This window comes from Erpetoichthys calabaricus, chromosome 2, assembly GCF_900747795.2.
Source record: "Erpetoichthys calabaricus chromosome 2, fErpCal1.3, whole genome shotgun sequence".
Classification (NCBI taxonomy): domain Eukaryota; kingdom Metazoa; phylum Chordata; class Cladistia; order Polypteriformes; family Polypteridae; genus Erpetoichthys; species Erpetoichthys calabaricus.
In genome coordinates this window covers 248,175,504-248,202,956 of record NC_041395.2, presented here as the reverse complement: position 1 = coordinate 248,202,956, position 27,453 = coordinate 248,175,504, and the positions used below count along the sequence as shown (strand labels likewise).

Below are 27,453 nucleotides of genomic sequence, written 5' to 3'. Positions count from 1 at the left end.
TTCTGATTTTGCAGCCGTTGCTTTTACGTCAGTGGCGGATGTCGATTTTTCAGCTATTTCAGTATGAGTCTTAAACGTTTGCTTAACATCTTCAACCTGAGCAGCAAGTACTCCAATTTTATTCTCTAACTTACTTGTATTTTTTTAACATTTAAACATGTCTCCAGGTCTTTTAAATCATGAAGCTGTTTCTCATTTTTCTTGTTTTTCTAGATAGATAGATAGATACTTTATTAATCCCAAGGAGAAACTCACATACTCCAGCAGCAGCATATTGATAAAAAAAAAACAATATTAAATTAAAGAGTGATAAAAATGCAGATATAACAGACAATAACTTTGTATAATGTTAACGTTTACCCCCCTGAGTGGAATTGAAGAATCACATAGAGTGGGGGAGGAACAATCTCCTCAGTCTGTCAGTGGAGCAGGACAGTGACAGCAGTCTGTCACTGAAGCTGCTCCTCTGTCCGGAGATGATATTGTTCAGTGGATGCAGTGGATTCTCCATGATTGAGAGGAGCCTGCTCAGCGCCCGTTGCTCCACCACAGATGTCAAATTGTCCAGCTCCGTGGCTACAATAGAGCCTGCCTTCCTCACCAGTTTGTCCAGGCATGAGGCGTCCCTCTTCTTTTTGCTGCCTCCCCAGCACACCACTGCGTAGAAGAGGGCACTCGCCACAACCGTCTGATAGAACATCTGCAGCATCTTATTGCAGATGTTGAAGGACGCCAGCCTTCTAAGAAAGTATAGTCGGCTCTGTCCTCTCTTGCACAGAGCATCAGTATTGGCAGTCCAGTCCAACTTATCATCCAGCTGCACTCCCAGGTATTTATAGGTCTGCACCCTCTGCTCACAGTTACCTCTGATGATCATGGGGTCCATGAGGGGCCTGGGCCTCCTAAAATCCACTACCATCTCCTTGGTTTTGCTGGTGTTCAGTTGTAGGTGGTTTGAGTCACACCATTTAACAAAGTCCTTGATTAGGTTCCTTTACTCCTCTTCCTGCCCACTCCTGATGCAGCCCACGATAGCAGTGTCGTCCGCGAACTTTTGCACGTGGCAGGATTCCGAGTTGTATTGGAAGTTCGATGTATATAGGCTGAACAAGACCGGAGACAGTACAGTCCCCTGTGGCGCTCCTGTGCTGCTGACCACAATGTCAGACCTGCAGTTCTTGAGACGCACATACTGAGGTTTGTCTGTAAGACAGTCCACAATCCATGCCACCAGGTATGAATCTACTCACATCTCTGTCAGCTTGTCCCTGAGGAGCATAGGTTGGATGGTGTTGAAGACGCTAGAGAAGTCCAGAAACATAATTCTTACTGCACCACTGCCTCTGTCCAAGTGAGAGAGGGATCGGTGTAGCATATAGATGATGGCATCCTCTGCTCCCACCTTCTCCTCGTATGCGAAATACAGAGGGTCGAGGGCGTGGTGGACCTGTGGTCTCAGGTGGTGAAGCAGCAGCCGCTCCATGGTCTTTATCACATGTGACTTCAGGGCAACAGGCCTGAAGTCATTCAGCTCACCAGGATGTGATACCCTTGGGACTGGGGTGATGCAAGATGTTTTCCAAAGCCTTGGGACTCTCCCCCGTTCCAGGCTCAGTTTGAAGATACGCTGTAGAGGACTCCCTAGCTCCAACGAACAGGCCTTCAGCAGTCGTGGCGATACTCCATCTGGACCCACTGCTTTGCTGGCACAAAGTCTCCTCAGGTCTCTGCTTACCTGGGTCATTCTAGGTCAATTTTTATTTATTTTTTATATCTCTTATATCCTCCTTTATATCACCCTATATCATTTATGTCCCCCCAGAGTGTAACAATCATTATCTTAAGCTCAGACGGTGTGTTTTGGTCTTCTTTGTGCTCCATAGGTGGAGTTCTGAGTCCAGTTGTGGTTGATGCTGCTGACTCAGGGGGTATTTACTGTAGTTGACAGCGGGGATAAAAAGGCCATGCTCAGTTCTAATAATCCTCCTAGAATCAATCAACTGTAGGGTTGGATTAAAGAAAAACACTCAAGGCAGTTTGACTAAGGTGACAGCTAGGTAGACTGGACAGAGCCAAGTTAGTTTTCAACACCAGCTTATAAGTACAAAAGGTGACCAAAAAATGGAAGTGAACATTTACAGTCAAATAAAATAAATATACCTTAATAAAATGACAAGTGTAGATGTGTGTTTCTCTCCAGTTGGAGGGGTTTTGTGTTCTATACTTATGTCATTAGTTGGAGATAGAAAATGGTATATGAGATGTACTAGAAAGCAAGAGAAAGACAGGAAGAAAATGAGGCAATAAAAGTGTTTAAGCTAACTACTGTTTATGTATTATTACTTAACTGTTTGAGCCCTTAATGATAACGACTGGTAACTTCACTTTTTGGGCAATGGAAATAACAATAATTTCAAGGACATGTCAAAAAACCAAAACCCCAACCTCACTAGGCCAAAATCACTAAAAAAGGCCAATGCAGTAGCAGTGGTATAAGCAACAAAAGGAAGTTGATCGAGTGATACAGAGTGGCAGGAACAATTGAAAGTTCAAGTTCAGAAAGACGCATAGCACCCGAAATAAAAAGGTGGTCAGATATCAAAATCGTTGTGAAAAGGTGAGTTGCAGCCCACTGTCTCTTTATTCTGTTTCTAACAATAATACAAACACTGACCCCTGTACTGAAGACATGAATCCACATGGTGATAGTGCTACTGTGCTGAGTTCATCTTTGGGGGAGAGATCCACAAATCACTGCGAGACCATCTGGCTGTGTGCTGATGGACACTGTTCTGGAGTTACAAAATGAAATACTGGATGCTGTAAGAAGTGTGGCCAATGAACTAAGGAATATAAAGGCTGCACATACGATATTGACCACAAATTAAATGAATTGGTTAAAAAATAAATGCTGCATCTGATTACCTATTATCTGTTTTTACATTCTGTTAATTACATTCAAATGATCGCTGTCTGATTTGTCCTATACAGCTGGCATGGCGTGAATCAATGATGATTGTGAAATATCCAATCGGTTAAAAAGTTTACGTTGAAAAGCTCCTGAGGTTAAAAACCCGAGAGTGGACAAAACTTGCAAAGGAACAGGTATAGCCCAATTCCTCTAAATCTGCCTTTGTAAATCAGGCACCAGTTCAGCACACAGCTCCAAGAGGATAGTTTTTGGAAATCGAAATCTACTTAGAAGCCAGTTGTCATCATCTGTAAATACGCGGCACTGCTTTGACGCCGGGCGCTGCCCGTTTACAAAACTGAACAGAAGTGGCTCACTCAGTCCAGGTGGCTCCAACTATTAACAATAGTCATTCAGCTTGGCTAGATCCAAAAATGAAGAAACTGGCATTTAAAGTTTAAAATATCAAAGTACGCCTCACAAGAGGGGGAAATCATGAAAAACACTAGCTTGTGAACAAAAGGTAACCATTAATCTTTATAAATTAAGAAATTATTAGCAAAAAAAAAAAATAGAAAAAGAGAGCAAAATATTCAAAGGCAATCCAAAGCAAGAATCTCAAGAAATCAGAAAGAGCCAACAAAAAGTCAATAATTAGAAAAAAATCCCAATGCAACCACAATAACTCCTTTCTCCGGGAGACATAAATAGCCAGAAGGAGAACTGAGCAGCAGTGATGTCAGCATTGCAAGGAACTGCAAGGAATTGCGGTATATGCAAGGAGAAAACAACAACATTTATTTATATAGCACATTTTCATGCAAAGAATATAACTCAAAGTGCTTTACAAGATGTCAAAGAGAAAGTTACAAAAAAAGAAAAAACAAACAAGATAACCTAAAAATATTAATGAATAAGTAAGAAAAAAATTAAATAAATAAATCCATATGATTTTATAAAATATAGAAATATAATTAGCAGGATAGCGTCCCTATATAAAGTCAGATGGCTGGGAGGACAAAAAAAGCAAAAAAAAAAAAAATTCCAGTAAAGCTGGAGAAAGAAACAAAGTTTACAGGGGTTCCAAAGACAAAAGACCACCAACCCCCACTGTGCATTGAACCTAACATAAATGTGCTTAAGTCATTCCTCATTGTTTCCAGGACCACAAATAAAGTGAAAATATTAAAAATAACATATAAACAAGAAAATCAATAGCTCAAAATTAATAATAACAACAATAAAACAGTCAGTAAATATAAACCAGGGAAAAAAACCCTGGCTGTAACATAAAACTGGGAAATCTAAATGGCATTTTTCTTTGATTAATTCAAACTCTTTCAGAAGCACAATGATGATGTCAACATGTTAACTTCTGGGACCGCATACAGTAGCAACTGCCAGAATGGGAAGGCAAAATGGCACTGCCCAGGGAAGAACAAAAAAGCAATAAAAGCAAGACTAAATATTTTTAATACCTTTCTAGATTTCCATTTCTAAAACAAAAATATGCAAAAAATCAGATCTGCCACCACAAAAACACCCATAGTGGAAATTAACAATTAATACAAAAGGGCTTCAACAAGTGTAAATAAATTTGTCAGCATACAGAATCACAACACTTGTATGGCCTGATAACTTGTCTTTTCCTCTAAAAGAAGTGGTGCTGGGAGGCTGTCACTTCTGGGAGTACCACCCAGGTGGTGAATAAAGCCCCAGCCGATTTCTGAATGTCTCTGTTTGTAAATGTTTTTCCTACTACATTTCTATATTTACTTTAAGTAATTCCATGGGTGCCTATTGTTGACCCTCATTTGTAGTGTATAAATACAGACCCATACCTAGTAAGTGGAAGCCATTTGAAGATGACATGTAGTAGGAACAATGATGAAGACTTCAAATGCTGGTTTTCACATGGCATCAAATACAAGTACAGCATCATCAATTTGGGTATAAGTATGAGAACCATCTAAAGTATGGCAATAAATACACTTTACGTTTTAGAGCAACTAGAACACAAAATCTCATTTGTAATCAAACAGCCTTGCACATAAAACTTTTAGTGTGCCTGCATCTTCCTCTATAGGATCCCACTACATTATTTTTGTCCCATAAACTATGTGCAAATATTGTAGCCTTTGTGACAAACCAGTTTCTTACCAGTTTTGTAGTGCCCCTACATTACTGTGTCCAAGGCCCTGCTCAAACAAAATGATCACCACCTCTGACAGGTGGCCCACTCAAGCCATGTATCAGAGATCAACATTCCAGCACACACCACACAGAAGTCAAACAGACACACTATGCTTTTCGTTCTAGAAATACCAATATTTTGATTTATCAGTATACAGTGTATATATTGCAATTGTAGTCTACCATTATTATTCTGTTACCCCTCTATTTTTTGGTTAAATTTTCATCTGCATAATAAATAATCCTTTTTTACAGATATTTTGCCCAGGAGGGATGAAAATCCATGCCATTGAATAACTTTAAAATAACTATAGTTTTGCTTTTTTTTTTTGCTCTTCCTCACCTAAATATTATACTGCCAGAAAGTATAGTGACTTATATAGATTTATTTTTTAATCACTTACATGCTTTATTTTCAAATATTGATTTATTTTAGAATCTTATAGACTTTTTCTTAATGATCATTAAAGGGGAACAGATGTTTCAAATACAGTACCATAAAAAATGTGCATTGTTCATCAAAATTATTTGGTGTGGATGGCTCTCTTTCTGACATTCACTCGCTGTCTCTCTTTCTCACACGTTCCAAAAGCAGTTTATCATTTATGTTATCTTGGAATACGTTGTTGTCAACTCATTCCTCAGGCCAGCTATGTGTTAGAAGAAATCATTTAGCAGCTATCAAAATGTCATGTATATTTCCACCTCCAGATTACATATGCTATTGTTTCAATTTTGTGATATTAAGTAATGCAGAGAGTACAGCGGGCAATGCCATAAGTCATCACTTACTTCTGCAGTGTATGCTGCCCATGGCTTCTCACAGAGGAATTCAATGCTGGCTTCAATCCAGTATACAAGACATACTGTAAAATAAAGCATTCTTAAAAGTTCAAGATGCCCCTGTCATTCTGTGCTGTGGGTTCAAGAATTGAGAGATGCTGTGACAAGTATGAGTTTGCATTTCTGTGTGTATAGTATATACACTGCATAATGGAATGTAGCGCTAGTAATACTAGGATGTTAAGATTCAACTCCCAGTTTTACAATATAATGTACAACATATGCAATATACTCAAAAACATATTGTGATGGAATTCCAAAATTTGGTCAGTAATGACTTCACCAGGCATTATTGGTCTCATTTTAGGGCCAATTTGGCTCCTACATCCAGTACAGAGTTATTCTGTTTTGGAAAAATTTCCTACTTCCCTGTATAGATATGACAGAGACAGACTTTTGGACCAAACATCTTGGACTTTGGATCTAAAAAATTTCATGTTAACTTGGCAAAGCCTTCTATGCTTCTCTTTTACTCTTTTACCCATCTTCTAAAGAATTAAAACATATTTCTTTCACACTTGTCTGTTGTGCAGGCTACACTGTCTTCACATCACCAGTCTTTCAATTTCAATCACATCAAAGCTAAAGTACTGTAGATAGAAATGTGCCGTGAATGTATGGATTTGTGAACATATGGCATCTGAGAAGCCCAGCCTGTGATAAAAAAAGGTCAACCCAAACCACATTAAATCACAACCGTCATAAAGATCCAGTCATTACTGTAACCTGTAAAGATAAACTCACTGAGAGCCCCGGACAGCCAATAAACCACATTTACTTTCTACCTTATTATTTGGCCAACATAATGCCAGTATAACATTTTAGAAAACATAGGCAACCTCAATGGTGGAATAAATTGTAATAAAGTTGTAATCTTAATCAGTTAGCCTCAAAACAGTGGCAGTTGGATATAGTAATATTTTGAACCAAGACTGAAATCTCAGTATGAATAGAGGAAGAGTAGCCTGCTGATGTAGTCAGATCTAAAGGAAGGGTGGTTGTGTACCAATTTCTTTTATACCCAGCCAATGTGTCAAAAGCATTGACAGAAAAGAACATGTAGAAGATAACATTGGACCATAGGTAACAAAAGCAGAAGGTTGTTAACAAACAGGTAAGTCTTACAGTGGATATTGTGAAAGGCCACATGGGAAATTAGTTGCAAAGGGCTCAAGATTTTTACCTTAGTCTTCTTGTTAAAAAAATCTTATAACCTGGGGAAATTTCTATAACACAGTCAGTTTCTTCATAAAAGCAAGTCAACGATCTGTTACTGCCCTCAGAAGCATCATTAACTGAACAAAAATGTAAAGTCTTTTGTGAGGGACAACAAGCAGCCTGGCTCGGCCGGGATAACAACAGCCTTTAAGAACATGGGGAGACAGGTTACACAGGGCATTGTCTCCCACAGGATGCTAGATGGCAGCCAACCCAGGCTAGGATTTCTGCGTGGGTGCCCACAAGGCATGCCGGGTATTGTAGCCCAGGGGGACAGCCCTGTGGGGTCCCATGGGATCTACCGGGGGAGCTGTGGGATTTGGCAGTCCCTACTCTGTAGGGCTGTAACCTCACCCAGAAGTGCTTCAGAGCCACAGCTTCATATCAGAGAAACAGAGACAATGATTCCTTACTTTAAAAAAAAAAAAAAGGCCGCAGCTGAATTCGAAACAGTAAAGAGGAAGGCTCAGTGGTGCGTAGGTAAGTGGCCTGCGTTAAGACGCCTGATCAGGCACAAGCAGCTGCAGGAGCAGATAAGCAGCAGATAGTCACTTAGCAAGTTTTATTTATTTATTAATTTTAGATTGGAATGTTCTTAGAGGGCGGCACGGTGGCGTAGTGGGTAGCGCTGCTGCCTCGCAGTTGGGAGATCTGGGGACCTGGGTTCGCTTCCCGGGTCCTCCCTGCGTGGAGTTTGCATGTTCTCCCCGTGTCTGCGTGGGTTTCCTCCGGGCGCTCCGGTTTCCTCCCACAGTCCAAAGACATGCAGGTTAGGTGGATTGGCGATTCTAAATTGGCCCTAGTGTGTGCTTGGTGTGTGGGTGTGTTTGTGTGTGTCCTGCGGTGGGTTGGCACCCTGCCCAGGGTTGGTTCCCTGCCTTGTGCCCTGTGTTGGCTGGGATTGGCTCCAGCAGACCCCCGTGACCCTGTGTTCGGATTCAGCGGGTTGGAAAATGGATGGATGGATGGATGTTCTTAGAGGTCCTTAGTTAAGTTGGCGACAGCATAAGCGTTCATTAATATGGGGGAATACATACAGTGCGAATGGAGAGTTTTTAAATAAGGAATAAGAGGAGTGCAAAGTTAGGAGAACAGACAGAAAAAAGTAAAGTTAACCTCATAGAAGGACAAACTGCAGGCAGTTGAGAGGGAGAATTTTATACCTTCTAGCTGAAAGGGCACTTAACTGCACAACTGGAGAAGGAGTTGGCTGGCCTGCGTTGTAGTAGAGAATTGGAGGACCTGTCCCAGGTGTCCTTTAGGGAGAGAGTGTGCATACCTAAAATGGCGCAGGAGGAGATCCTACACCAGACAGGTATAGACAGGTGGGTCATGGTCACAAGGCAAGGTAAAGGGTGCACACTGTCCGGGGGCATCAACCCCAGAATTAGAAGAGTCAAACCGTTTTCAGGTCCTTGTGGACCTGGACGGTGTCTCTGATGATTCTGAGGTGGTAGGCAGGGATGAGGAGCCCCAACAGGCCACCTCAAAACCAGTTTTCAGAAAGAGGGGGTAGTGATAGTTAGGGACTCAGTCATTAGGGAGATTAAAGCACAGGTTTGCGTCAGAGACAGTTTCACATGGTGTGTTGCCTTCTGGGTGTACAGGTGGGAGACCTCCCTGGAAGAGTGGATAGGCTCTTGGCCAGGCAGGGGTGGATCCAGTTGTCATTGTCCATGTTTGAACAAATGATATACATAAGGGTAGTATGTCAGTTCTAAGATTCATATTCAAAGAGTTAGGTGCCAGGCTGAGGAGCAGAACTGACGAGGTAGTCTTCCCTGAAGTTCTTTCTGTGCCACGCACCAGTCCAGGTAAGACTGAGTAGATATGAAGGCTTAATGCGTGGCTCAAATCTTGGTGCAAGGTAGAATGGTATAGGTTTATGGGGCATTGGGACTCCTTTTGGAACAGATGGAACCTGTTCCGCTGCAACGGAATACATCTTAAACAGAGAGGCACCCAACGTTTAAATGTAGAAGGAGTAACACATTAAAAATAGTCTTGCCTAAATGCTAGAAGTGTCAAAAAATAGACAAGTGAGATGGAGTTGTATGTAGCAGAGCATAATTTTGATATTATAGCAATAATGGAAACCTGTCTAAATAACAAAGATGGGTGGAAGTATAACATAGAGGGATACACATTTTTTAGGGAGGAGAGACAGAACTGAAATGGAGATGGGGTTGCTGTTTTTGTCAAACAGACTTTAAATGCAAGTCCTCTTCAGTTGGATGATGAGGCCCATCTTAGTGAGGACATGTGGCTTTGCCTGGAAAGCGTTAGGGAAAGAGGCCTTATTCCAGCAGTGTGTTATAGACCACCCAATGCAGACAGTAACTTTAATACGCATCTTTTTAGTTATTTTAAAAAGGCAAATTTACAGGGGGATATTATAGTCATGGGGGACTTTAATTATCCAAATATTAACTGGCATAACCTTGCAAATAGCAGAACAAGAGAGCAGGAGTTTTTAGAAGTAATCAGTGACTGCTATTTAATACTGTATGTTAAAGCACCAACATGGGGTGAAGCTTGTATAGATTTAGTATTTTGTAATAATTAACATAAAATTGAGTGTGTAGAGGTGATTGAACCACTAGGGTCAAGTGACCATAATATAATACAATTCTCAGTATTTTGTGCGGATGCAAAAAGTAAAAGTTCTGAGTTTAACTTTGGTAGGCAAATTTTGTGCAGATATGGCAAAGTCTAAGGAAGATAGATTGGGATAAGCTTTCAAAGGCGGAGACAGCTGAGTAGCAGTGGAGCAGGTTTAAAATTTTATTACATGCAAGACAGATACAGCACATACCTAAATTTGGAATTAATAGGGACTTTAAAAAAAAACTCCATAGTTGGTTAATAAAGAGTTAAATAAGAAGCTGCAAAGGAAAATAACAGTTGTATAAGGCATATAAGACTAATAACTCCAAAAGTGAATTATAAAGCATATGAGAACATAAGGGCAACCATTAAGAAGGATATTAGGGAGGCTAAAAAACAGTAGGAGAGGAATATAGCAGATAAGGCAAAAGACGACCCTAAGAGATTCTTTCAGTATTATAGTAGCAAGAGAACAGTCAAGGAGGAGCTGAAGTGCATCAGGAATAGTAAAAGATAATTAAAACATACAGACAGTGAAACAGTGGACGCTCTAAACTTGCATTTTTCTGAGGTCTTCACAACTGAGGAAGTGGATAACCTCCCAGCAGTAAATGGGACTACTAAGGAGGTTCTGAGTAATTTAGAAATTTCAGAGGGAGAAGTTCTTCTCAGATGAAATAGGCTGAAATGAAACAAATCACCAGGACCAGATAATATTTAACCTTGAGTACTTTAGGAGACTAACAAGTACATATATAACCCCTTGACACATATTTTTAGGAAATCACTGCACACTGGTAAGATTCCGAAGGACTGGAAAATGGCAAATATTATCCCGTTATATAAATAGGGTGACCAGGCAGATCCAAGAAACCATAGGCCAGTAAGCATAACATGCATCACAGAAAAATTAATGGAAGGAATTATTACGGATAGGAATGAGCAGCACATGGCAAGTACAGGAGTTTTTCTGAATATTCAGCATGGATTCAGAAGAGGGAGGTCATGTTTTACCAACATGCTGGAATTCTATGAGGAAGCAACAAAAGGATATAATCAAAGTGGAGCATATGATATAATTTATCTTGACTTTCAGAAAGCATCTGATAAGGTGCCACATGAGAGGTTAGCCATCAAAGTAAAAGAAGTGGGAATTTAGGGTGATCTTTGTAATTGGGTGCAGAATTGGCTCAGACACAGGAAGCAGAGGTTGATGGTGATGGTGTAAGAAGCCTTATCAGAATTGGCTGATGTTAAAAGTGGTGTTACAAAGGGTCAGTGCTAGGGTCGCTAGTATTTTTAATATACAGTATATAATTGATTTAGGTATGAATATAAGTAACAAGCTGGTTAAATTTGCAGATGATACCAAGATAGGTGGATTGGTAGATAATTTAGAATCTGTTAAATCATTATAGAAGGACTTGGACAGCGTAAAGGCTTGGGCAGATCTGTGGCAGATGAAATTTAATGTCAGTAAATGTAAAGTATTACACATAGTGAATAAAAATGTTAAGTTTGAATACACAATGGGAGGTCTGAAAATCAAGAGTATACCTTATGAGAAGGATTTAGGAGTTGTAGTGGACTCTATGCTTATCAACTTCCAGACAGTGTTCAGAAGCCACAAAGAAGGCAAATAGAATGTTAAGTTATATAGCACAATGTGTGGTGTGGAGTACAAGTCCAAGGAGATTATGCTCAAGCTTCTAATGCGCTGGTGAGGCCTCATCTGGAGTACTGTGTACAGTTTTGGTCTCCAGGCTACAGAAAGAACATAGCAATGCTAGAAAATGTCCAGTGAAGAGCAGCTAGGCTTATTCCAGGGCTACAGGGGATGAATTAAGAAAGATTAAAAGAGCTGAGCCTTTTCAGTTTAAGCAAATGAAGATTCAGAGGTTAGCCGATTGAAGTGTTTAAAATTATGAAGGGAATTAGTACAGGGGATTGAGACTGTAATTTTAAAATTAGTTCACTAAGAACATGAGGACATGGTTGGAAACTTGTTAAGGGCAAATTTTGCACAAACATTAGTAAATTTTTCTTTACACAGAGAACCATATACACTTGGAATAATCTACTAAGTAGTGTGGTAGACAGTAGGATTTCAGGGACTTTCAAAACTAGACTTGATATTTTTTTAGAATTAAGTGGATAGAAGTGCCGAGTTTTGTTGGGCTGAATGGCCTGTTCTCGTCTAGATTGTTCTAATGTTCTAATCACTGGAACTACTTCTAAAGATTAGATAAAAGGGGCTACCTGCCACAACTCAATGAGCTAGAGTCAGTAGGAAGGAGGACAATGCTTGCATGGAGGAGTGGAGGCAGTGACACAGAGTGAGAAAAATAAGACAGACAGAAAACACAGCATTGCTGTGTGCTTGCTGTTTGCTGGGTTTATTTTACTTGTGTGTGTGGTGGGAAACACTTACCTGAAGAGAATCCCACAATGAAACTCTTTCATTCCTTTTATACTTGTCTATTCTAGCCTTTGTATCAGGTGTTTGGGGAGATGAAGCGCCCCGTGGTAGCCACAACCTTTTGATGTGAGAGGGTTGAGCACCAAATGCTGTTTATTATCAATGGCAACCTTTAGTTGTGAGGGTACTCATCAAATGTTATATGACCTTTGAAAAGTCATATTTATTATTATATGTGGACTTTATATTCATATTACATTTTCACTTGACCTCTAAATGCTCTTTTTGAAATGTTAGCTGTCTACCAGCCACCTACTTCTCTCCTTGCACCCCATTCTGTGTTTTTTAGCTTTGACCAACACCTCCAATAAATAAGATTCTTTGGGCAGTGAGATATTAGAGAGGTGCTTCCAAGATATTTCTAATATACTGGAATGTAAGGAATCACTTGATATTGTGCTGTGAACCTGCTTAATATGGAAGTAATTAAAAAATCTATATAAATATACACCTACACAGAATTCAAAGGATCCATTTTCATGCCTTATAAAGAGACTGCTGAATGGCATCCTAATATACCCACTGCTCAATCCACTGGTGCTCAAAAACTGTGAAGCTTGCCTAAATCTGATATGTTATGGCAGGATGATGAAAGGTGGCATCCAATGTGGCCATAGTCTCTGTAACACAAAATTCATCATTCCCTCTGAGGAAACAAGCTGTCAAATCACTTTTCTTCACAGATTTCCAAAGGCCATGCCAAGTCGAGTTTATGTGAAATATTCATTGAGCTATAACCACATTTTGTACAAATAATATATATGGCAAAATGAAACAATCAAAATAATGCAGCTGACTTGTATCTTATACAATACACTTTCAAAATATGTAATGAAAATATTCACTTACCTGTCTCATAAATGGCTTCTGATACTGAGGTATAGTAATCTTCCACAGTATACTGGGCTAAGCGCAATGTATCCAGGCCACTCACTGAATCATTTCCTCTGGTCCAGTAAAACATGACATCATTGACATTGTAACCCCCTTTAAAAAAATTTTAAAAAATAAATAGAAAATTAAATTTTGCAATTTAAAAGATAAAATTCCAGTAAATACTGCTATAATTCTAGATGACAGCAAGAAACAACTTCAGTTTCACCTATGCAAAATATAATTTGCTTCAAAAAACAAAGATGGGGTTAGTCATTATTTTACTAAAAGTATTTTTTATTTTTCCTCTGTAGGAAGAGCTACACAATAAGGTAACTAAATACACTCAGTTCTATATTGTACATACATAAAAAGAAAAGCAGGCATATTCTGTATGCAGTATAAGTCAAAGATAATTTAATGTTTTGAAGCATTAACCTGGCAGATACCTCTGATGTTGGAAGTTTTATACTGTATTAAAACTGAAGCAGCAAGACAAATTTGTAGCATTAAGTGTCACATAATACATTTTTAATTCAGTGTAGTTCAAAATCATACAGCCTTGATTTTTTTGCATATATCTTTACAGGTTGTACCACAAATATTCAGGAATAATTTGGTATGTGGAAGTTACAATTCAACGCAACTTAGTTTAATAAGGCACACGTTTTATTGACTAGCTCAAAATGATGTACATATTTTCAAAAATACTGTAAAATAGCACATCAACACAACGTAATAAAACAACATCAACACTGTACAATTACAGCTGACATGCATATAGACACTCACATACACATACAGATACACATACAGTACTGTATATAGTATACAATAGATACATACAGTATACAGTTTGAAAGCAGTAGAGCACCCACTGATATCTCCCCATATTATGCCCCAAAATGGAATTTATTATCAAAAAGACAAGGGAATGATAATTACAGGAAGAATGCTAAATATCACAAAAAAAGAAAAATCTCTGGTGGTTTAGTTTTCTCACTTGAAAGGTATTACCAAGTACTGTACTATTCTACTTACTTACCCTTTCCTTTGTATTTCTGGGTGTGATAACATTTAATGTGAGAAGCACCTACTGTGATAGCTTTGTCTAACTGTCTCTCTACAAGAAAAGCTCCCCAGTGGACAACTTTTATTTACATTTGGCGCACTTATTCTTCAAAGAAAATTTTTACAAAGATCAGTTTTCATTGAGGTATCTCAAACAGATTGCACCTTGCAAAGATTTTAATTTGCAAAATCTGCCTTTGAAAATCACTGACGGATCAACAAACTTATGTATATTAAAGCAGAGAAAAATTCTGTGAGACTTCAACTGCAAATTAGTTTACTGTTTCAATATTATCTTGACAGCAGTTACACCAAATCATATATTTTCCTCCTTTTCACCTTTGATAGCTGCTGCTGACAGCAAACAGATCCCCTATACAAGTTAATGAAACTTGTGCGCATTTTCTGTTAGCGAGTACAGCTGGAAACCTCTGCATCAGTGAATTGTTTCTGTTTCATGAAGTCTTCCCAGTTGCTTGAGCACAAATGGAAGAGGACCAGTGCGTCAGTATCTTACTCCTCCCAATGCTTTAAGTCATAACGGATAGCTTAAATGATCTTCCTAACTCTAAAAGAATAAAATGCAAGCATGGAAGGTTTTCTAGATATGAATGCCCTGAAGTACACTGTTGTGTGTAAGTCATTATGTACAGAGTAAATTTACTCAGTATTTACCTTACGCTAAGCCAATCTCACCGCTGTATTTACCATCACAGTGCCACATTCACCTGCTTTCCATAATGGCAGGTCACCATAATAAAGTTTTCCTTTCTCTTATGTTATTATCTAACATTTGTCATAACAGAATAGCTTTGCAAGTCCCATTTCATGTTAATTAATACAGCCAGACATGTTTAAGCACAGGAGGAATAAATTATAAAAGTCTTTTTTTTATTGTTTAGGTTAATTGGCAATTGCAAATTATCTATGTGCTTGAATATGGAGTGCGTATGTGAGCAACAGAGAGTGGTCCCAGTGATCGACTAGAGTCCTGTCCAGGCCTGTTTGCAGCCTATTGCCCAATCCTGCTAGGAAAGCTTCTGGCCTCCACAACCATGAAATGGATTGAGAAGGTTCTAGAACCTAGCTACTGAACTCAGTTCTCTGTGGGCTGCAGTGTCTACACAGTCCTTGAACACACCTGAATGTTGCATCATGAGTACATTTTATAACGTGTTTCAGTTTTTTCAAAATACAGTACAGTATCAGCATTTGTTCTTCCCACCAATACATCAAACAGCTCATCATGGGTGGACGTTAAAGATCAAGGTTACATCAGGGCCAAGCAGCAGAATCACTTTCTGTGCTAGATGAGTAAGGACTGCCTGCTTTTTTGGATGCACAATAGAATCCCATTTGTCTCCTGGGGACATGACAGAGCAGAAAAACTGTACCTGTTTCCCAACAGCCCTCATAAATCGTATCCTGTTTTTTAGTAGATCAGGAACCCTTAGCTTGTTTTGAGTTGTCTCCACTCTAGCACCCTAGGAAATTGTAGCAGGCTTTATTTCAGGTCACTCCCAACTATATACCTGGTGCTACTCACCTACATCAGTAGAATTTCACCATCTATCTGGCTTTTGAGAATACTATTCACTGTCCTCAGCCTAGTGCCACCTCTAACCCTGGGAACCCCTTACCAGCCAGTCAGCCCTCCAAAAAATGAAAATACATGTATATGGTAATGCAAAATGCATCAATAGTGATGGTGAAGTTGTTGTTTACATTATTCTAGACAAACATACATCTTTTGCAGATCAGATCCTCATAAGAACACACAAGACTCTAGTTTCCGACCAATTTATTATAATTTACAAACAGAAGCAAGTGTCAAATTATCTGTGGAAAGAAAAGACCGGAGACCTGGAATTATTAGTTGAAGGACTGATAAGAGTATGCATTCTGATCAAACATAAGGCATGTGTTGATCCTAACAATCTCATAAATACAAAGCACTTAACACATTTTATTTGTTTTGCATGTAGACTAAATCATCAGTAATTTAAACTTCAAAATATTAGGTACTTTGAATTTGTGACATTGTATTATAAAATACTTAAATGGAAATAAAGAGGATTTTAATAATGTGCTTGGACTGTATGTGAATCACTGAGTCTACTTAATCTGCAATACCCATTTACTGGCTCTCAAAAGTAACATAAGAATAAATAATTTTCCTAATATTAACAGGCTTGTCACTAAAGCATTGCCTCAGCATAAACGTTTCTTACTGTATAAAGAAAATCTAAATGAAGCTTTGACACCAGTAGACGGCTCTTTCCTTTGAGGCAATCCCCTGGCTCCCTGTAATTTCAAAGGAATCTTGGTGATATGATGCGGAGCAGCTCATGGTAAAAGATAAATCATTAACTGTAAAATTTACAGCATAAAACTTTTTTTTCCCCTTTTCTCCTTCTGTTTTCTGCCCACTCTTATTTGTTCACAATTAGACTTGGCAAGTGCCAACAGACATAAGCATCACTGTCTCATTTGCCCAATAGATTAATTAAGTATTAATGTTACATCATTAGCAAAAATGAGTGCTGTAATTGAATGATTGTTAATTGCATAGTTTAAAACTGAGGCCCCATCTAGCCTTTGGCACTGCAGAACAAGAACAAGACAGGTCTCTCATAGGCAAAGGTCCCCTTAATTTGATTTATGAATCCAGGAAAAGGTGGCCGATTTCGACGTTACTGTGCTCTCCCATTATCTATTTTACTGTAGGATTTATTTTCAGTTCAATAATTGTAAGGAAAACATTAAACTTGTTGACACATCAATTTACACCTCTCAAGTTCCACATCACTGGCAATAGGTGCTGCTGCCTCACAACTCAAGATGATCTCAAGATGTTTACCATGTATTTGTATGGGCTTTCCTCTCACAGCTCAATGACAGGTTAACTTGACTTGCACCTCTAAATTTGTGAGTGTGAGTAAATGTGGATATGAGCTTGAATGAGCGTGGGTTCACGCTCCAAAGACCAATGACTTCTATTCTTCACCTTTTGGTTCTGAGATTGGCTTCACTCCCTTGTGATAATAAATTGGAATAATTAGGAACAATTAAGTAACTACCTGTGTATGAAGGGTGAATTGTTACCACATTGACATGTTACTTGAGCACCAGTATAGATAAGTCCATAGTAATTACTATTATTTCATATTTAGTTTTCTATACCAGTATTCCTGATGCACATTAAGTAAGTAGTAACAATGCATAATTTTACAGTACTTACGCGGGTCACTGCAAAGTGATTATTCTGCAAGTACACTGTTTTTAAACAGATGTGAACATAGGTGGGTTTAAAGCAAGAGATATCAAACTTATTCTAGCTCTGCTTGGCCTTTAGATCCTTCAAGATTTGATTCCATCTGCACTGTTTTACCAAAGGCTTTTTCACATCTTTAATTGAACTACTTGTCTATTAAGGTCTGTGATTCCTTTAGATTCACACATCAGTGGGTGCATAAATATTTGCTTTATATTTCTTTAGTAATACCTTCACATTTATAGAACCAATTACCTGCTTATAATGACAACAATGTAAATGGAAGAATAAGCAGGCTACAAAATGAACAACAAAAATGTCCAAGAGCTATTTGAGCTGAATGTATTGTATGAGACAACAGAAAGGATATGTGAGGAAGACTGACAAGAACATGTTTTTTATACAAAGACAAAGGCGATTGTTGAAGAAAGACTGTGTTAAGTATACTGTTTGCCAGTTTCAATAATTCAAAATAAGTCAAAATTGGTTAGCATATACATTGTGTTGAGATGAAAAAGACAAAACAGAAGAAAAACAACCATAATCATTTTTAGGATTAAATAAGAAAAAAGACAGGACCCCCATGGTGTGACATCTAATCAATGTACAAATTTAAGTTGTTCTGATTGTGTGTTAGTTATTTTGGGTCTTTGGATGAGAGAGTGATATTTTAACGCAGTTTTGCAGAATTAAGAGATGGCACAAGGAAACTAGACTGAGTATAGAGAAAGGTGTCTGTTGCATGCTTTAAGAAGTGAGGCGTACTGAGAGGCAACAAATTTGTTATTATGAGAATGGGACTGAGGGAAAGCAAGGTGTAGATGTCAAGGCAAGGGAGAAGATAATGAAACTTCATGTATCCTAAAAGCTAACCTCAAGTGAAGAGAAAGAAGGATAGATCATAGAATACCTGGACTTTAGTGATTAGAATACCTGGAATCCAATTTTATCATTGACATCTCTACTGGCACATTTGGCCAGTTAACCCGGTTAATGCTAAAGTTGGGGGAGGCACAGCAATGCTAGGGAATTGTTTCAATGGTAAAATTATAGTGGTGGGTTTAACCCTGTACATTGCTTGAGGTTTCTGAGGACAGATCTGAACCTGTTACTCTACCAGACAGTTTACAGTGATAGTGACAGCAAATTCAGTCAGTTAGATTTATTTATAAAAGCACACTTAAAACAACATACAAAGAAGCATTAAAATTAACATAGTACAAGCGATCATACAAAAACAGATTAATAAAAAGCAACCAATTAAGACCATCCCCTTTGACCAATTATACACAGTGAAAGAGTGAAAGGTGGAAAAAAAAAAGTGGGTCTTAAGCTGAGTTTTAAAAACCTCGATAGAGGATGAAGACCTGACATGGAAAGACAAGTCATTCCAAAGCCTGGGAGCAACATGAAAGAAAGCTTTTTATCCATCTTGGAACTTCCCTCGTATATTTGGTTTTTAAATCAATTTTCTTATTGGCAGTATGCAAATTCAACATAGCACGAGAATTCATTAGTCCAATTCGATTCCCGTTTTTTAATATTGCAAGAAGGAATAAAAACAGCAGCTTCAGTAGTTTTGGAAAAGTGTGTTGTGGTATTTTCTCAGCGATCATGAATCTTATCGCATGTGGTTACTTGTGATTTTATTTTTGTTTTGAATTTGCAGTGTGTTTATCTGGCAATATTTATAAATATTGTAGCAATTGTATTTGATCCTCTGTGAGGTGGAGGGAGATAAGTGATGGTGCAGTATGAAGGAAATTGGACTGGAAAAGAAAAAAAATGTGGTGAGCACCACACAAGAAAACAGCAATTCCCTTGAAGAATTTTAAGTATTCTAACAGGCATCTTCTGAGGCTGATAGCACAAGTTAGTATAGGTTCCCAATCCAGTATTTGATACTAGAACTTTTACATTTCTAGAAATAGTGGGAGAAAAGGGATCTCATTTTCAACCAACACTTGGGAAAGAGAAAGCATGCAACTATAAAAATGTATGCAGGGAAAAGTATCAATTTTAATAATGGCCACACACGAGAGTAAACGCAAACAGGAAGATGTGACCAATAAGTAAGGACCTCTTTAACATTTTTAAAGACAGACTGATAGTTAGAGGTGACAATGCCCTGCACCAAATTAGAAACAACAATGCCAAGGTATATGAATTTGCTTCTTAATTGAATGTATGGGGTAGATGAGATTGCTGAGATTGAGTTTCATATGAATTGAATAGATTTAGAAAAACAGGAAAATCTCAAAGGACATTACCAAGGAAGAGCATGATGTCATCATTGCATAAATACACTTTTTTGGAGATATTACAAGTGCTAATGGGGGTGATGTGTTCTGAAAGAGAAAATGGCAGGAAACGCATGAGACAAATGGAACAGAACTTGAGACAGGGGATATGTTGTTCTAGTGCCTCTGAGTATTAAAAAGAATTTGTTGGCAGCTGAGAAAGAAAAGTCGATAGTCTTAAACTAAAAATCTTGATAGATACTGTCTGAAATCCACTAGTTGTCATTATCTTTGGTTTCAGTCACTGCTGAGATATTTCAGCATGTTTTTGGATGGTATTATTCAGCATATTTTTGAGGTTGTTTAATTCTATCATAAGAACAATGACGTTGTTCAATTTTTTTCATTGTGAGCATTGTCATCTCACACTCATTTTGTTATGGTAGTGGCCTTATTGTTTGGAATATGATGGCCAATGCTTTCCACATGAACACCACTGTCATGACATGTGCCATCACCGCAAGACAGCTATATAAAAAAGGTTGGCTCAGGCAGCGATTTTTCTGATGGTTTAATCAAGTCAAATCACTTGAGTAAGAGAATGTAAAATGGTGAATTACACCCTTTTTAGCTAGCCCAACTTACACAGCATCATCCGTAGATCCACTGTTTAAAGAGTAAATTCATTTAGTCTGAACGTGAGTTTTCACATACGTTTATGTTCTGTATTAGACATTAGTTAAAGCACCAACAGGTAGCCTAAGATAGGATCAGCAAAAAGTAAACTTTTGTAAGAACATATTTATGGATGTTGAGATCCTCTTGATAAATAAGAATTTCATTAAGCTGGTAGTGCTGGCAGGGGGTAATAAAAGCAGTGACCTTTAGTAGAAAGGTGGAAAGTGTCAGCCAAGTTTGATTCAGTGGTTAGCTTACGAAGAGAACTGGCAGATTGGAGATACAATAACATGAGTGCAGGGATTTATGTACTATAGGGTTCATTAAGGCAATCACATGAGCCCCCCAAATTACCTCAAAGTCTTTTATGTTTAGAAATGGACTAGTTAGGAAAGACCTGAATAATCATTAGAATTCACTGCATAACGCTACTTTATTTCCTCTCCAATTTCTGCAAACGGTTAACAGTACCTGCATTGGGGGTCCTAAGCCCAATTCTTTTGTTTTATCTTGCAAATTCGGCCTCACTAATATAATCATCTAACATTTATGGGAGATTGCAGCTGAAGACAGAACTATTTAGTAGCATTTGTTACTGATTTGGGACACATCTTCAGCTAAAACATTTTTTAAGAAAGTGATATCTGGATTTTTTGACATTTAGACTGAGACTCCAAACGTTCCAAAAGGCAATCATTAGATTAGCCTTTAGGGAGATAAAGAAGCAATAGAGATAAATACATGAAGACAGTAAAAACGATATAAGTGGTTTGATAAACTAAATCTGGAAACGTTACTACAGTGCCCTCAACAGCCAGCCAAACAGGCTCAAACTATTGATCGCAGAAATCCCACCCACAATCCCAAGAACAGAAACCCTAAATACTAACAACAGATCACTAAGGAACATGTTTAAATAACAATAAAAAGAACAAAACTAAAAGATGCCTCACACCATAAATCCACCCTGCCATCTAAGCCTGCACAGCTGAAGAAATAGATGCATGTGAAGACAGTGACTTTATTAAAAGGCAGGTATGGCAACCATTCCCCCAAACCCCTCCTTCAATTACACATAAACTAACAAAGTAGAAGCATCTAATGGCATATAATCCTTCCTTCCCCACCTCACTGCTTATCTTATATATAAATGTCTACGTGTGGAAGTGTGTGTGTCTGTCTGTTCGGCCCAGACGTGTGAAGCTATAGGATGAAGCACAAAGAGCCGGCAAGTCAGCCCCAAGTTAACGAGTTGAAAGAAGAAAGAAGTACGAGGCTACAGCATGAAGCTGAAAGAAAGCACCTCAGTCACCAAAGTAAAGAGAAAAGACAAAAGAGAGAGAAACTTGCTTAGGCGCTGATAGACAAGGGGGGTGAGCACATCTGCAAAATGAAACCGTCGACTCTGTATTTCAATTTTTTTTCTGACAATTTCAATAGTTTCTAGGAGCCCAGGCTTACATAGCTAGTGTGATACAGAAACTCAGTGAATCCTAGAGTGGGCATAAGTATTCACTACCACCACCATCTGTTCTGTATCTTGTGTAATAAATAACCAGAGTAATGTCATGTTGAGACCTTTAGAAGTACTGCATATGTACATAAAAGGCTGGAAGATAGCCTAGTCCAGTAAGAGTAGAAAAAGTGTGTTGCATATTATCTGCAGAGATTGACACTCTGGTGCAGGAGTTTAGAAATCTTGTGGTTTAACCCGAAAGTGCACAGACAAAATGCTGAGACTGTCCAGTTATTCAGTAAACTTGAAGATGTCTTTGGTGACACAGTAAAGAGAAAAGACCACTTTACTATTCCAATGAAGTCAACTTGGAACCAAAACAGACATGAATAGCAACTTCAGAGCTGCCATGAAAAGCTCAACTGCAGCATTTATGAAGCTGCACAGACTGGATCTAAAAAACGTTCAGCTAGAGGAAGGCAAAGATTACCACCATTGTGAAAAGCAAGAAGGCCAACAGAAACACAATCTGGCATCCTGATTTAGATGGAATATACATCAGAAAAACAAGTTGGCTGATGAGTGGAAGTGTTAGAAGAGGTGCTATAAAATTTGATTAGAAGAAGGCAGCAAGAGCCATATCAAAAAGGAAAGAGGCCCAAAGTGTCTTAATTATCAATACCCCTGCGAGCCAGCTTTGGGCCATCAAAGATAGCATTTCAGACCTGTGTTAGAGCTGAAGATGAGGGTAAAATCAGAAAGGCCACAGTCCCACCTTTTCATTACCAGTAACACAGAATTACCAGCTTTAGTTGTTTCTGGAGAGTAATTACGAAAGGAATAAATAAGTTGACCCTCAATAGTTAAGTTGGGGTAACTGTATCTCTAAGCCTTCTGTAGAACTGTTTGGCAAATGAACAATTTTATCATCAATGATCTTGAGCATATGGCGCTTCTGTGAGTATATGCTCTATGACACTTTTCAACAATTACAAAAAACTGCTACAGATGAGAAAATATAATTAGCCACAATTTTTCAAGAACTCAATGAGCCTTCCTTTTTAAATAATTTCTCTGAGGGCAGCTATGCAGATATTATGCCTTCTGTTCCTGTTTTGTAAGTCAGTTAACTTGGAAGTTACAGCCATAACCTGGGTCTCCAGTACCATAAAGGAATATTTAACCTACAACTAAAACTGGCAATTTTTTAATCTCATGTTTAAATGGAGAATAAAGGTAATATAATTACTGATACAAAGGGCATCAATGGGGACAAATGCTGAACAAGAACAAAAATATCAAAACATCTAAAAAAAAAAAACTTAAATTGCTTGTGTCATGTAATTCAACTGTTAGGTATCTAGCTATATGCTCCAAACACTTGTATTTTGAAATATTATTAAATAAACCACTTCCAGAAATTTTACTCATAAACAACAGAAAACAGAATTGAGGTTTTGAATTAAAGCCACAAATTCAGTACTTGCAGGTTTTTCAACTGATTGTAAAACTAAACCAGTGAATTGATATCATGTTTGTTGAAGCATTGTGGATAAGCAAAAATGAGAAGAAGCACATTATTCCACCTGATAATGTTTTCAATCAACTTTCTTTACCTATTAATCTTTAGTTACACACGTCTCTCACACCACACTTCACAATATTAATATCACATGAAGCGGATGGTAGCCAGTGAATGAGCTATTCCTCAGCAGAACTCCTGATTAATAAATGGTGGTAGAGGTGTGGGTCTTTAGTTCAAAGACCTCATTTTTATTTAAGCATGTTTCACCTATGCCCAAAAGGGGATTTTCAGAAAAACATGTTTCAAGGAAATTTTGATATTGTGTGCTGTTGTTTATTATGGATGCTTAGTGTATCAGTAATTTTGATACCTTTGGTCTCCGTAAAATCATGAGATTAACATTTTTTCTTGGCCATCACTACAAACAATATGGAATAAGTAACAGATTAACAGATAAAAAAAAGATCATTTTGGGTGGAGTATTGCTTTAATTTAATTGTTGCATTAAATTTAATTTAATTCTCCTTAGTGAGTCAGACACTTTGGTAATGTTGTTTTGCCTTTCTTTAACTTCAGAAATATTGTGACAAAGCTGCTCCTGGCTTTCCAGAAAACTGCATGGTGAGAAGTTCTTCAGAGATATCCATCCATCCATCCATTTTCCAACCCGCTGAATCCAAACACAGGGTCACAGAGCCAATCCCGGGCACAAGGCAGGAACCAATCCCAGGCAGGGTGCCAACCCACCGCAGGACACACACAAACACACTAGGGCCAATTTAGAATCGCCAGTCCAGCTAACCTGCATGTCTTTGGGAGGAAACCAGAGCACCCAGAGGAAGCCCACACAGACACAGGGAGAACATGCAAACTCCACACAGGGAGGACCCGGGAAGTGAACCCAGGTCTCCAGGTCTCCCAACTCTTAGGCAGCAGCGCTACCCACTGCACCACTGTGCCACCTCTTCAGAGATATACTTTTTCATATCCTCAAAGATGGAGGCCAAGGTAGACAAGGACAATTAAAAATGGAGAGCTGTGTGACTAGTCCAAACATAGCAAGCATACATTACTGACAGTGTCCACCTCACTCTGGTTAGCATATTCAATAAGTTAGTGTACATAATTAGCTTTTACTTGTCAGTTTACTTGGCACATGAGTAGGTGTTTCCTATTGCTATTCAAGTTTGTAAAGATTACTGAGGCATTTTTTTGAGAAACTACTATCCCCTAAATCATGTTTCCATATCGTTTACCATTTAAATTAAATCAATATATCCTTAGTAAATAAGTTTTAGTGGAAGGATTTGTGAAACTGGTTATATGTAAAGCTGATCTAAGAAGAAAGCTTGATGCATGAAGCAAGGCACGGTGATCAGTTGTTTTTTATATGAGGAAAAATGGACACAATTACCTGTAACTTGGATTAGAAATTTTAACCAGAATAATATTATAGTCATAACTGAGAATGAAGGATAGATTTGGGTTACAGTTACTAATGTATTAATAAAAAAAACAATAACAAATCAGGTTATTCCTTCCATTGATGTAACATAGCCTAGAAAAATAAATATTGAACTAAATGCTGTATTTATTATGACACCTCAGTGCTGTCAATAAAACCAGTTGTTTTATTTATATATATATATATATATATATATATATATATATATATATATATATATATATATATATATATATATATATAAATGAAAAACATCACTTTAAGACCAGTTCAGCATGTTTTATAATCTATGCTTTAAAACACTAAGGGGTGGCATTTCTGTGTTGTGTTTGCCTACTTAAATTTAATATGAGTTGAGCATACAATGTTATTTGAAAACCTTATTATCTGAAAACAAAAAGCAGGCTGAAAAGTATCAGAATTTGAACTGAATTAATAATATTAAGTTAATAAATAAAATAAAAACAGAACTCTTTTGATAGTCACACACCATCTCCTGGTAGCTGTGAAAATTACAACACATAAAACACTGGACCATGACAAAAAGAAGTTGGGCAGACAGATCAGTTTCTGTTAAAATTTTTATCTAAAAAAAAACAGGCTACTGCATGTCCATATGAATTTCAGTAAAAATAAATTTCGGACAGATGTGATACATACATAGAAAACACAAACTGAAATCATTTGTATTGCATGGCGTTTATTACAAGTTTAAGGTAAACAGTATGCTTTCATAAAACCTGACATTTGGCACCATGTCAAGGATGTGTTCATTTGAAAAAGTAAGAATTCAGTTTGTGTAAAGAAATGAATTTAGCACAGCCTGGAAAAGAACAGAACTCTAAACATATGGTTCAACTGGACGTCCAATGGACATACCTGAACACTCAGACAGTTAGTGAGGGTACACTTTGAATGACTAGTGGATGATTCAGTTAAGGATGAGCTCCACTTTCCTCTCTGGAAGACCTTCTCCTGAATCTTGCGAAGACCAAGGACATAGAGGTCTTGAACATGGTCCGTTCATTGTCTGTATTGGAGGAAGCTGTAAGGCTCTGTGGCCAGAAGGTTGGTAGTGCCTATCTAGATATTATCTTTTCAATAAGGAGTCCTGCTATGCAATGTCAGCAGAACTCTCTTCAGATGTGACTGAGGGGTACTGGCAGGTCAAAAAGGCACCAGCATAGAATACACTCTAGCTCCATATACACAAAGCATTCAATAGTTCAACTTAAAATCTTTCAGTGATCACATTTATCTCATTTAAAATTGTCCAAAATGTGTCCAGGGCAAAATACAACCTGCGTGCGTAGCAATCTAGCTCCAGCCTCACTGAGCCATACATCTTTTGCGTGTGCACAAAATTAACATACAGTGGTGTGAAAAACTATTTGCCCCCTTCCTGATTTCTTATTCTTTTGCATGTTTGTCACACAAAATGTTTCTGATCATCAAACACATTTAACCATTAGTCAAATATAACACAAGTAAACACAAAATGCAGTTTTTAAATGATGGTTTTTATTATTTAGGGAGAAAAAAAATCCAAACCTACATGGCCCTGTGTGAAAAAGTAATTGCCCCCTTGTTAAAAAATAACCTAACTGTGGTGTATCACACCTGAGTTCAATTTCCGTAGCCACCCCCAGGCCCGATTACTGCCACACCTGTTTCAATCAAGAAATCACTTAAATAGGAGCTGCCTGACACAGAGAAGTAGACCAAAAGCACCTCAAAAGCTAGACATCATGCCAAGATCCAAAGAAATTCAGGAACAAATGAGAACAGAAGTAATTGAGATCTATCAGTCTGGTAAAGGTTATAAAGCCATTTCTAAAGCTTTGGGACTCCAGCGAACCACAGTGAGAGCCATTATCCACAAATGGCAAAAACATGGAACAGTGGTGAACCTTCCCAGGAGTGGCCGGCCGACCAAAATTACCCCAAGAGCGCAGAGACGACTCATCCGAGAGGTCACAAAAGACCCCAGGACAACGTCTAAAGAACTGCAGGCCTCACTTGCCTCAATTAAGGTCAGTGTTCACGACTCCACCATAAGAAAGAGACTGGGCAAAAACGGCCTGCATGGCAGATTTCCAAGACGCAAACCACTGTTAAGCAAAAAGAACATTAGGGCTCGTCTCAGTTTTGCTAAGAAACATCTCAATGATTGCCAAGACTTTTGGGAAAATGCCTTGTGGACTGATGAGCCAAAAGTTGAACTTTTTGGAAGGCAAATGTCCCGTTACATCTGGCGTAAAAGGAACACAGCATTTCAGAAAAAGAACATCATACCAACTGTAAAATATGGTGGTGGTAGTGTGATGGTCTGGGGTTGTTTTGCTGCTAAAGGACCTGGAAGGCTTGCTGTGATAGATGGAACCATGAATTCTACTGTCTACCAAAAAATCCTGAAGGAGAATGTCCGGCCATCTGTTCGTCAACTCAAGCTGAAGCGATCTTGGGTGCTGCAATAGGACAATGACCCAAAACACACCAGCAAATCCACCTCTGAATGGCTGAAGAAAAACAAAATGAAGACTTTGGAGTGGCCTAGTCAAAGTCCTGACCTGAATCCAATTGAGATGCTATGGCATGACCTTAAAAAGGCGGTTCATGC

General features: G+C 38.3%; 1 protein-coding gene across 1 annotated transcript in view; it reads right to left on the bottom strand.

Annotated features, from left to right (window-relative positions):
• Positions 1–27,453, bottom strand: part of LOC114645574 (gamma-aminobutyric acid type A receptor subunit pi) — a 216,954-nt gene that overhangs the window by 47,563 nt on the left and 141,938 nt on the right. Inside the window, exon 7 of the mRNA XM_028793412.2 lies at positions 13,101–13,238. Within this exon, the coding sequence (XP_028649245.2) occupies positions 13,101–13,238 (138 nt within the window). The remainder of the gene's footprint in view (positions 1–13,100; positions 13,239–27,453) is intronic.